Source organism: Octopus bimaculoides, chromosome 2 (genome assembly GCF_001194135.2).
Source record: "Octopus bimaculoides isolate UCB-OBI-ISO-001 chromosome 2, ASM119413v2, whole genome shotgun sequence".
Taxonomy (NCBI): domain Eukaryota; kingdom Metazoa; phylum Mollusca; class Cephalopoda; order Octopoda; family Octopodidae; genus Octopus; species Octopus bimaculoides.
The window spans coordinates 175,438,793-175,452,557 of record NC_068982.1 but is presented as its reverse complement, the minus strand read 5'-3'; the positions used below and the strand labels follow the sequence as shown (position 1 = coordinate 175,452,557).

Sequence of the window (13,765 nt, the reverse complement as noted above, 5' to 3'; positions counted from 1 at the left end):
TGCAGTGTGGAAGGTGTTTATAAGCCATTTAAAATAGCACACAAAATTCGTTAGATTCACTTCAACATTTAAATTTAATTTGTCAAAATATTTTCGTCGCTTTGAGGTCAAAGCGACGAAAATATTTTGACAAATTAAATTTAAATGTTGAAGTGAATCTAACGAATTTTGTGTGCTATTTTAAATGGCTTATAAACACCTTCCACGCTGCAATTGTTTTCGTTCCCGCACACGATCTCAGATCAGGTCACTTGCTATGCAAGTGCATCTCCGTAATATATATATATATATATATACCTAGGCACACACACACACATATATATACATATAAATATATAATCTCAAGTATCACTGGTAAATGAGTAAGCTTATATAGTTGTTTGCCCCACACATTTGCTATTTGTTTTAAGTCCCTAATTACTGACAAGCAGACATAGACACACTCTTGACCTCATAGAACATTGGGGATTGAATAGCTGGAAAGATAGAGAGTTGCACCTACAGCTAGTTGGCACTTATTTTCAGCTGAGTAAACAAGGGCAACGTGAAATGAAATACCTCTCTCAAGGACACAGCATGCTGCCTGGTCCAAGAATTGAACTCATGACATTGCAGTCATGAGCCTATGAACTTTCTAGCCTATGCACTTTCACCCCCTAACATGTATACACATATATATAATACATTCACATATGCTTATTCATACACACACACACACACACACACACATGCGTGCGTGTACTTATGGACATCATTTTATGTCTGCTTTCCCTATTGGCATCATTCGAACTGGTTTTACAGTCTTACTGTCCTTCTGGATGGATCAAAGAACTACATCTCACTTATATATTTCATTTATGGCATGATTTCTTCAGCCGAAGCCCTTCCTAATGCTAACCACTTTACAGAGTGTACTAAGTGTATTCTATTGTAGCACCAGCTACAGAGAATCTGTTGTGCCTTCAGCAAGACGAGAGAATTCTTTCTATTGTATATTGGCTCAGTTCATTTGCCAACAACTTTACTGAGTATGTTTATCATGACAGCAGCCTTGCTGAGGTTGTCTGTCTTGGTCAGTCCAAATTGTCCTTTCTATTCTACAACGTCCTAATTCATTCAAGACTGCATGATCAAGAATGAATGAGAGATGGTAATAGGAGGGAGAATCAGATGAAATAGATGGAGTGATAGGCCAAGAGTGTGATAAAGGAGTGAGTATCTAGAGAGCGATTATGATAAGCTGATACATGCTGGTTGGGGAATTGAGTAGAAAAGCAGCATGAGCAATATGGTGAAGAGTGAATGAGTGATAGATGGGAAGACTGGTGACAGAAGAGGAGTAACAGATGATGAGTGAGGGTAGTGTGTCAGTAATAATAGGGAAAAGTGTGATGAGTAGCAATAAAGATGTTAAGACTGCGCAATGGTAAGAGAAAGAGCAAATGATGAATAGCAATAGAGTTTGTTGTTGATAAAAGGGAGAGAAAAAGAAAGTGATGACTAATGGGTATTGTGGAAGGGAATGATGTGAGCAAGAGGGACTAGTAATAAAGAAGAGTAATAGTAAAGAGATTACGCACAGACAAATCTAATATCACCTCGCATTACATATGTGGCGAGGAAGAGTGATAAAGGGAAAATGTAGGATGCAGTTTAACATATACAGATCTAATGCTTACTCGTCATTACACAGGTGTACAGTGATAGGTGAGAAGGTAATGCAAGAGGGAAATGGCAGCATGAGATTTATGTAGTGGGCAAGAAACCCAAACGTAGATATTACGCAGCCAACTTTCATCTCTTCTACCATTTTAATATCCATTTTGCCATGTTTCCATGGGTGAGAAGATCTCCAATATTACATGTTGATATGTATTGCAGTCCTTTGTCATCCCTTTTGTGAGGTTCATCATTTTGAGGTTAATCTTCTTTACTTCATCTCATCTCATCTCTTCCTACGTCTTGTTCTTTGACAGGTTATATCCAGTTTGAGTGCTTCGCAACTAACTTTCTCCATAACTGCCTGGTCTTGAACACTACATCCCGTTCCTATTACACCAGCTTTTCCCTCTGCTCAATTTTGCTCTATTACATACATAGATGAGGATTTACAATTTGCATTAAAGAAAATAAACTGAGTTTCTACTTCACCTTTAACATGTTTCAGACTCTTGTCATTTTCATATCAAATTCTTCATAAAATCTCACCATTGGAGCACTAACCTATAATCTGCTTACAATTTCTGCTTTCTGATACAAATATAAGCTTACATACTGTCTCCCAATTCCATGATGTAAAATACAAAGTCGAAAGATTCCAATGGAAAGTGGACATAAAATCATGATAGTAGATACATATATGTATATGTGTGTTTATACTTATGTATATATAAGTATATGCATGTGTGTACAGATACACACATACTCACACACCTATATATATATATATGGTGCAAGAGGTTTTTGAGGACATATTTGTTAATTTAGCCTTCTGCTCTAAATGTAGGACTGAAATCATTGGCATACCTGTACTAAATGGTCCTTCTTCATTTTGAACATTACCTGGACAATGATTGCCTTCAGTGTAGCCATGGTATTGTGAGGATGTTGATTAGTCTATTTTTCAACAATACTCCACTTGTAGTAGTTTATGGGATTTAAATCTGGAGACCACAAGTTTAAGGCTACATGATACTAAAGGTTGTCTGACAACCGTTCTTGGGATACATGGGCTTTGTGAAAAAGTGCTAAATATTGTTGGAACACATGTGGTCTTCTGCTGTGTATTTCATCTATCCAAGGCTTAACAAACCATCTCCAGCACCTCAACGTATCCAGTAGCACTAATTCAAAGATCATGTGAAAATTGTGAGATAGCATGACATGACGTTCATTACTCACCACTCCTAAAATCATCACAGTTGTTGTAAACATGATGTGCATCACTCTGGAGATATCAGAAGGCTCTGCACTTAATCTGTCATTTCTCCTGTTAGATCAAAAGTTCTCTCATCAGAGAAGAACCAAAGTATGCGATGTTTGTGGGTTTTTTTAGTCTTGTTTAGTAACTACTTGGCACAGATGAAATGGTCTTCCTGTCTTTGCTGATATGAATTGGCCCATCCACCATATATATGATTGTATCATTGATTTTCCAGAATCATCATTGAAAATGTTTTGAACACATTTGGTGAATTGTGGTGTCTGAATTTTAAAATATTTTTGTTTCTTTGATACAGTTCAAACATTCCTGCCAGTGGCTTCCACATCCATCCGAACTTAGTGCACAAAAGATTTTATGACATTTAGAAATTTTGCAATTTCTGTGTTCCACACATATAACAACAATGACTGTATATCTTTTCATTTCTTGCAAGGAAAAACAGGCATGAACAAATGTAAATATGTGCATGTGTATATATATATTATATATATGTGTATAGGCACACACACGTAAACATATTTTATATATAGCCTTGTATATATTGTTTAAAAGCAGAATGCAATGTTACTTTAAAAAAAGATGTTTGAAATATTCCCATCAGACTCAGAAATTAAATGAGCTGTTTTTACTCATATTGCTCACATGATTTAAGAAAAAAAAGAAGAAATATTTTCGTGATATCTTTCATATATTTCATGATATATTCAAACAACATTTCTTATGTTTGTCTCACTATCTGCCCTCACCCTTCTAGGATGTCCTTAAGCATTTCTCTAACTGCTCTTGCTGCACCCATCTACATCTCCGTCTAACCATCTCTCTTTCTCACCAACCTCTCTTCACTGACATCTCATTGGTGACCTTTCCACTGCCTCATGGGAAGCTTTTTCTTGCATTCACAATTTGCTCATTTCCTTCCTTCTATCTTTCTGTTACTCTTCCTTGTTTTCTTTCTTCACTGCTTTTGCTCCCCACTGTTCCCTCATATTTTTCCCCATTTTCTTTTACATTCTCAAATCTTTTCCCTATAGCTTCTCTGCTTCTTCAACACTCATTCTCATCTTTCCGCCTCTGGCTTACCCCAACATTTCTCTTTCCTTCAGTGACTCTCTCTGGATTTCTCTCCACTCTAATCCATTGTTCCCTTTCTGCACCCTTTCCCTCATACGTCCTATTAATAATTGCTTTTATAATGCCCTGGACCTCACCTACACAACCCACTCTAGCACTTTTCCACTCTACCCACCCACTTTTCCCAATAATCCCTGTTACTAATGCCTTCCCCAGTTCTCTGCCATCCTCATCCCAATTAGGACTACCCTACTTACTCTCCTCTCTTACTCTCCTCACAACTACCCTAACACAACTAGAATTCTATTCCACTCACCATACTTACCCACTGTTGGTACCCCACCTACTATAATAGCTCGCTTTCTCTTTTTTCTTTCGTCTCAGTTATAGGGATTATTTAGGCTCTTAGCCTTGCAAGTTTCGAAGCAAACTTCTCTAGTGCTGGTGCTGTAAAAAAGAGCACCCACTATACTCTGTAAGGGAGTTGGTGTTGGGAACAGCAACTAGCCATAAGAAAAAGCCATGCTGAAGTTGATATTGGAGCTTAACACAATCTTCTAACTCACCAGACCTTGTCAAACCATCCAGTCCATGAAACAATGGAGGCTGAATGTTAAACTATGATAATGATATTTGCATGTATATAAAAAGTACACTCTGTAGGGTAGTTAGCATTAGGAAGGGCATCCAGCTGTAGAAACCATGCCAGAACAGACAATGGAACCTGGTGTGGCCACTGGCTTTACCAGCTCCAGTCAAACCATCCAACCCTGCCAGCATTAAATGATGCTATGTGAGTGTGTGTCTATATATATATAGATTATATGTATATAAATATATATACATTCATGCATATTATATATATGTAGGCATTGGAGTGGCTGTGTGGTAAGTATAGGCGCAGGACTTACTGTGTGATAAGTAGCTTGCTTACCAACCACATGGTTCTGGGTTCAGTCCCACTGCGTGGCACCTTGGGCAAGTGTCTTCTACTATAGCCTCAGGCCGACCAAAGCCTTGTGAGTGGATTTGGTAGATGGAAACTGAAAGAAGCCCATCACATATATATGTATGTGTGTGTATGTGTTTGCATGTCTGTGTTTGTCGTCCCAACATCTCTTGACAACGATTGCTGGTGTGCTTAAATCCCTGTAACTTAGTGATTCGGCAAAAGACTACAATAGAATAAGTCCTGGGGTCAATTTGCTCAACTAAAGGCGGTGTTCCAGCATGGCTGCCATCAAATGACTGAAACAAATAAATGAATATATATATATATATATATATATATATATATATATATATATATACATATATATATATATATACATATATACATATATGCAAACACATGTATGTATATACACACAAATACGTGTATACATATCCATTTTACCATGCTAGTATGCTAGTATGAGTTTGAAAAATGCATATTATTGATGCATTCTTTTACAACCAAACTGAACTCAAAACCATGTGTATCTATCTATCTGTCTATCTCTCTCTCTCTCCCTCTCTCTCTCTTTCTCTCCCTCACTCTCTCTCTCTCTCTCACTCTCTCTCTCTCTCTCTATATATATATATATACATGGTCTGATCAATAAGTATCCGGGCTGTTGCCATAGTAATGAAGCTAAATCACACAGAGTGAAGCTGCTTGGCACAGATTGATCTTGAACATTGCTGTGCATGCTCACTAAGTTTTAACATTCTAGCTCACTTCTGCTGTTTACAGCAGTACTTGGAAGGAAGGTGTGTAATGTGATTGTTGCATCGATCATCACAGAGAAAGTTGAGCAGAGAATCAGCATCAAATTTTGTCAAAAGCTTAATGATACCTGCTCAGAGGCCTATGCAAAGTTTTCAAAAAGTTTTCATTGTTCTCAACACACTCATGGAGATCTTGTGCAACTGATAGCAGTTCTGGCACAAACTTGACAGACATGCGTCTCATACCCAAATCTTCTGTGATAATGGACTGAACTGTAACTAATCTGCACATCCTTTGATAAATCATGGATGGTGATTCGACAATTTCCCCACACAGTTTCACATATATCAGCGATGTTTCTCTTAGTTATGCTGGTTGTGGGTCTCCCAGAGCGCTCATCAAAATTGACATTTTTTCACCCATCTTGAAAACGTCTGAACCACTCGTACACTTGTGTGTGGCTCATACACTCCTCTCCATACACTTTCTGCAACTTTGCGTAGGCCTCTGAGCAGGTATCACCATGACATCTTTCTCTGTAATGGTCAATGCAATGATCACACGCTACATACCTTCCTTCCAAGCACTGCTATAAACAGCGGAAGTGAGCTAGAATGTTAAAACTTAGTGCACAAACACAGCAGAGTTCAAAGTCAATCTGTGCCAAGAAGCTTCACTCTGTGCTTTAGCTTCATTACTATGGCTACAGTCCAGATACTTCTTGGTCAGACCTCGTATATATGTGTGAATGTGTGTGTGTGCATGTACACATATGCATTATATATGCATACACACATACACCCCCACACATATGTGTGTATGTATATATATATACATATATATATATATATATATATATATATATATATATATATATATATATATATATATATAATGCTCACTTGGAAACTAGCACCTCTGTAGTTATCTAAGTGCAACACAATGAGATTTAAACATAAAACCATATAGTTGCAAAGTGAACTTCTTAAACTCATAGCCATACCCATCACTATTACACACACACACACACACATACATACACACACATACATATATACACATGTATACATATTCATATATGTATACATACATATACACACGTGTGTGTGAGCATGTATACATACATATTATATTTGCCTAGAAAATTTAAATATTTTGTCATTAGGATATTGGATTCTATATGCCCACACATAATTGCTATCTCGGTTGCTATCATTGTTTTTAAAAAATATATAGAGGAAGACTAACTTTAACAATACACTTTTACATATATTTATATGTAATCATTCATTTATTCATGCATGTATATACATATACAGTCATATATATATATATATATATATATAGATTATATGTATATATAAGTATATATATAGATATATATAAATATATATATATATGTATATAAGTATTGTTAAAGTTGGCCTCTTTTTCTTGCCCATTTTTTCCTTATAGTCTGATCAGTCTATGCTTTTACAATGGTCGGACGATTCATGTGAACCTGACAGCAGTACATCAACTGTGAGTATTTACTTGCCAACTAGCACACAAATAACGTGTCTTAGTGGGAAAGTTTCCTCCCTTATCAGTCTATCCATATACATACCTTTTATATAGCCATATCTTTGTTAGTAAATATATATAATACATTTGATATCTCAATAATATCTATACAAACTACGATGATGAAACATATTACATGCACATACACACATACAATTATCATCATGACTATCATCTTTTTGCATTCACTTCGTATACTAGCATGAGTTGGATGATTTGATAGGAATTCAGTTGGAGACAGGATTGTGTCATACCCCAATGCCTCAGCATCAACTCAAATCTCTTTACTGAATATACTGGGTGTATTTTGCATGGCTACAGCATTATAGAGTTTGTCAACTCCTAGCAAGACTAAAAATTCTCTTAACCTATCATAATCTCTACTCAATTTGCTAATGAATTTTCAGAGCATACTGGGGTGCTTTTTATTTCTATGGCCTCAGCACTAGTGAGGTTGTCTTGTTATGTGTAAAACTAGAGAGCCCTCAAAGGGGAGCGCGATTGATGATTTTAGATGAAGTGAAGAGAGAAATTTAAGTGTGATGAGAGGAAGAGATTTATTGTGTGTGGTAGTGGAGAGAGAAGCAGAATAGACACTTTTGGGAGTGAAATATGGAAGGGACAGGAGGAAAAGTAACGTCACAAATTAGAGAGAGAGAGAGAGAGTAGGAGGAACTGAGTAATAAGAATGGTGGATGGATTGAGTAGTGGTGGTCCAATTTTATCTTACATTTTAAAACTGGAAACGGGAAGAAGGTGATATGAAAGAAATGAAGATGATAAGAATCCATAGAGGTCATTGAAGCGATGTAGGGGTTGTGGAGATGGGCCAGGGAATGAGAATTGAGAAGTTGTAAAGAAAGAACATTGAGAATAGGAGGTGGGGTGGGAATCAGTGGGTAAATGCTGCAATAGCACCCCAGTCACCAATGCTTTCCTCTTTAGTATTCTCTCTGCCACATTTTCTCAAAAGAGCAGGTTTTCTCTAGAACAACACGTCATCACTTCTTGAAATCTTGTTACCTTTTGTGACAATCTGTATTTCAAGATCAATTTTCACTTCATCCCATGTCTTCCTAGGTTTTCTTCTTCCATTGTCATCATCCAATTGAGAATTCTTTGCACTTCTTTATGCAAATGTTGTCAGCAGTATGCTTCTCATACTCATGCCTGTACCAATGCAATTCTCACTTTTGCAAACTGTATGTTATTCCTTTCACTTACAGCTTTTCTCTCATGTCATTTGCATATCATCATTCATACACACTGACATTACATAACCAGTAAAGCATGCTTACCTCATTTCCTTCTCATATATATAAAAAGTAAATACATATATATATATATATATATATATATATTTACTTTTTGGGATATTCTTTTTATAAGTAGGATGTCTAGTAACAAAATTTATATTTTTCAGCAATTTAGTTAATGTGAGGATGGTGTATTATTTTTCCTTTGCTAAATGACTATTCGATTGAGCTTTAGTTTATGCCTTTAACACCATCAGTGTTGTGAGATTGGTTTTAGTTTGTAAAAGACAAACAAATATTAAAGATTGATTTTGTATTCATATTAGGTTTGTGTAATGGTTTCTTAGATGGTTGCATGATAAAACTAAGTGAATTAGTTGAATCTACACAGAATGTATAATTTTTGTTTAACGATTTATTCAGAGAGCAGAGATGGGAAAGATCAGAAGAAACCACATCCTCTGTCTGAATGCTTGCAACAGAATGAACTGTTAGAGATCTAATACTGGGTATTAGAATAGGTACAATCCACATTGTTTCCATCTGTCCACTTGTTCAAGATACCATGCATATCAGTTCAAATCTAGAACCACATATTTGTGAAAGGAACTTCTTAATTTCACAGCCAGTACAGAGTGAGGAATGTATACATATATACTGATCAGTTTGAAATAATCACATAGTATAAAAAAACATGGTTTAAAGATAAGCAATTTGATTCTAAAAGTAACATTCTAATACGATCTTCAGAATAACTACTTAAAAAATTTATCGTTGGATCAGTTACATTTTCACTCTTAATTGGAAATTCACTACATGCTTCTATGATACATGGATGTTTATCACTGGAAACAATAGGTTAAGATCATTCTTTATTGTTGTTGGCCCTAGGTCAGTCTTGATTGGATATCCCCATAACTTTCGCCAATCCAGACATGACCACTCTAAATATTTTTTTAGACACAGTATACCTTAAATTACCTAGTGTGTCCTTTTTATTTTGAGACAACAGGAAGTAATTTGAGGGTGGTTGGCATCTATTTCTGGCAGATCTAGCATCCACATGTAAGTTCCATTGTTGACTTGAGATTATCATTCTTTCTCTGATTTCCTGAAGGTATTTAAGTTTATCTGTATACTATTACATTTCTGTTAGATCAGTTTAATGATTAGATTAGGTTTACAGCTGAGGTTTGAGAGATATTGGAGTTAGATTACTATTAGGTTTCATCGCATATTAAGGAGGTAATATTGAATTATTAATAATTTCTAACATAAGCACTAAACCACAAGATTTGTGGGAAGGGAATAATTAATTAGATAAACAGTACTTGAGTTTTGTACTTCTAGAGTTATTGACCCCCTAGAAAGATGACTGGCAAAATTGATAGTGGCAAGATTTGAAGAGAGACCTAAATGCCATCAAAATTTTGGCTCATTAAAAAGGATTTGATGACACAGCAAAACATGTCATGAGATGACGTTTACTTTGAAATCATCCTGGGTGGCAGCTACACATGCATACATAATATCATTTTGAATGTCTCCTGAAAAGAACACTTCAACAAAGAAAGATTATATGACAAACTTCCTAAAATTTTAGATGCCATGAGAGAAAGATGAGTTAACTTCGTTCGACATTGTTGGAGAAGAAGAAAGAGCTGGTTAGTGACAACCCCACTTTAGACACTTTGCAGGTTGATCAGTTACATTGATTTCCCTGCAAAAACATAGATTGATTAGGTAATAGATAACAATGGCTGTTGCGAAAAAGAACTATTATATGCCATGGAAGAATTGAGATCGCTGGAGGATCAGGGTTATGTAAGTTCAAGCAAACTTGACCCAAGAATGGTGTTACCTTTATCTAACCATGTATGTCAGTGTTTGTACAAATGTACAGTATTTCTCCATCATTATCTCCTCTCCTCTGTTTACAGTTTTTCACATCTGCTGCTATTTTATTTTCCCTTTCAACCTGATTGTTTCTCCTCCCCACTAATATTTGCTTTTTATATCTCTTCTTTTCATCCTCTCTTTCTTACTAATCCTAATTGATCCTTCAAGACTAGTTGATATTTAAATTTCCTGTCTGGCAATGGGTTCTGCTCAAGACATTAGACTGTTCTTTTTTTCCACACAACATAAAATTTATTCCACTTCTTGATCATCTAAAGCTCAATGTTTCAATGAGAAACATGGATGGGGAGGGAGCCAGTTACTATTTGTTACTATTCCAAATGTTTGCTATAGAATAAACTTTGGTAAATGCACCCAATAACCATGTGGTGATGTCAATCCAAAGCAGTTTGTTAGGTCTGGAAAGCACACACCCAGGGATAAGGGAATGGGAACAAAATTGTCATTTTCTGGCTAAGTTCACTTTGCCTATCTCCTCCACTTTGTGGTGGCCATCAGACTGTAATAAGCACAATAGTGGAAAGAGTGAATCATACCCAGCAATGATATATGGCAAGCAATGACACATTGCTTACAGTATGATTAACCTACATCATGTTTGAACATGCAGTGCAGACTTCAACTCAACAAAGTCACAATATATCAGGAACAATAAACCTGTGGACTGTGCCTTGTCCTTCAATCCATGGTCAATCTCAGATTACTCAACTACAACAGTTGCTTTCCACTTTATTTGCTTTAGCTGTTGCTCCTCAACTAGGAACTTTAGCAATTTCTCTCCCTATCTAAATATTTGATTTTTAGAACAGATGCAAACTTAAACTGGCATGAAGAGAATGTATGCAGATTAGCTCACTTGCCTTGTCCAACAGGTTTATGTATAAACTTTCTTAATTCCACCTAAACCTTGACAGCTTAAGTTTCATAATGTCATGGAAACGATAAATAAATTTTTCCTAGGATGCAAAGCCAATCTATTGCAGATTGATCCCAAATGATCTGGTGTGCATCCCTTGCAGCTGTGTGAACTGAAGCAATGTAAAACAACGTGACCCTTCCCCCCACAAAAAAAAAACACAATGAATATACACTGAACACACACACACACATACACACATATATTTGTTCAATAAATATCAACATAGACAAGGCAGTTGAGTGGACAAATGACTGAAAAAGCTACAAACCACTCTGATACTCAAATCAGTGTCAGCTTCTGGCTTTCTGTGAGATACAAGAAGAGTGCATGTGATTTGTTGAGAAAGATTGCGATAAAGAAATGTTATGGATCGATATGTTCAAAGAAAAAGGTTTTAACATCTAGTGGATGAAGATATTGGGCTACAATTTCGACAATTTTAAGAAATTCATCCCTTAAATTGGTTTTGCATGTAAAAGGCAAGGATATAATGATTGGACTAATTGTCTCTATGATGTGGCATATTGCTGTTTTGATTTGAGAAATTAATTATCTAAAGTGATTTCGCTTGACTATAGAGATAGGTCAGTGAAAATTCAGTGGTGGCTTGGGTCATTTTTAAGTCTTTGTTTCTTCAGTCGTTAACTGTCAATAGTTGATTAAGATGATTTTTGAGAAATAGTTTCTGTCTGTAAGGGTTCTTTGTAATTTAGAACTGTACATTGTGAATTTTATTGATTTTTACAATTTATTTTTCTTTGTTATTAAAAAAGATATGTTGCTTTACATGTGTGTATGCACATGTGCATGCATGCATACATGTGCACACACAGACACACACAATTTAGATTTCAGACCATTATATCAAACATCTAACATTAAGATAGGTGGGTGGCTGAGTGGGAAAATAGAGAAGGGAGTCTGTAAGTCTCTAAGAGATTAATAAAGTTTTGTTTAGAACTTGAAAATAATGCTTGAGAATATTTTTACTTAGAATAGATAGAGTGCTTAGACACATACATATTATTAAAATAATATATATTCTAAAACTGAGAAGGGTGTTTGTAAGTTTTTAAGATGTTAATGAAAATCTTACATAGAACTAAAAAAATAAAGCTGGAGAATTTTTAATTTCAACAATACAACATGTAGATACTTAAATACTACAAGAATATAGATATATGTATATATATATGCATATAAATATATATATTTCTGTACGTATAAGTGTGTGTGTGTGCATATCGTCACAAATTTATGTCTATCAATATCTTATCGTCATCATTTAAACATTCACATTTCCATGCTTGGATGGGTCAGACTGAATTCTTTGAGGCAGATGCAATTCACTGACGCCAACCTTTACTCGTTTCCAAGCAATATTTCATGGAAAACTGGAAACAAATGATGCTACTTGTGTGATGGTGACACCACTCATTTATAACTATCACATGACGTCACCACAAGGAGAGATGTGCATGCACATGCACACACACATATACGATGGCTTTCTTTCAGTCTCTGTCTATCAAATCCACTTAGAAGATTTCAGTTGGCTCAGGGCTATATCAGAAAAGACTTGTCCAAATTGTTATGTAGTTCACTGAACATGAAACTATTCTGGTTGAGAAGAGAATTTTTTAACCATGCTGCCATGCTCTGCCTCAGCTGGTTCCTGATACTTTTTCCCTTGATACCACTTACTCCTCTTGCTGCCCAGAGCCATTTTGCTGTAATCTATCTTGCATTTTTAACACTTACTTCTCTGCCCACATTTTACATTGATCACCCTCCTGAGCTTCCAAGTTATCTCTCATCTTTCACCATATGTCTCCCTTCTCCCGATCTTCCTTTTGCCCTCTTCTCTCTTATTTTAACCCCACATTTTGAAACCACCTCCTACACTATTGTACACCCACTCAGATCTTGGTTTTACAGGCTGCATGGTTACTGCTCCACAGCCAATGAATCTGTTAAATCTTGTCAAGACCTTTCAACCTATGAAGCATGGAATAGACATTAAATGATGATGATGAGATATGTGTGTGTGTGTGTACATTATTCTGCAATCCAAAATACTTCAGTTCTTTAGTCCTCACGTCACTGAACATTGGCAAACTTCTTATTTTCTGCTTCTCCCATGGCTATGTATACCTGTCTCCCAGCCTCATTTCTGGCTATCTGGTACAGTTCCCTGTTACCCCAACTCTTCCAGGCTTTCCAGGCAGGCCTGTTTTTTTCCTCTAATAGTCTTATCTACTGTATTATTCCATCAACACATTACTCTAGGTCACACACATATACACATAGAGTATATATACATACACACACACACATATATATATATATATATATATATATATATATATATATATATATAT

The 13,765-nt window shown here is 35.8% G+C and overlaps 1 protein-coding gene across 13 annotated transcripts in view; it reads left to right on the top strand.

The window, feature by feature from the left end:
• LOC106882686 (vitamin D3 receptor) overlaps positions 1–13,765 on the top strand; it is a 761,413-nt gene that overhangs the window by 713,500 nt on the left and 34,148 nt on the right. For 12 of the 13 annotated variants that reach the window (XM_052965751.1, XM_052965745.1, XM_052965746.1 and 9 more), the window contains one exon: positions 7,182–7,247. The exons of the other annotated variant lie outside the window; for it this stretch is intronic. In XM_052965751.1, the coding sequence (XP_052821711.1) occupies positions 7,182–7,247 (66 nt within the window). The remainder of the gene's footprint in view (positions 1–7,181; positions 7,248–13,765) is intronic. 13 annotated transcript variants of the gene reach the window in all.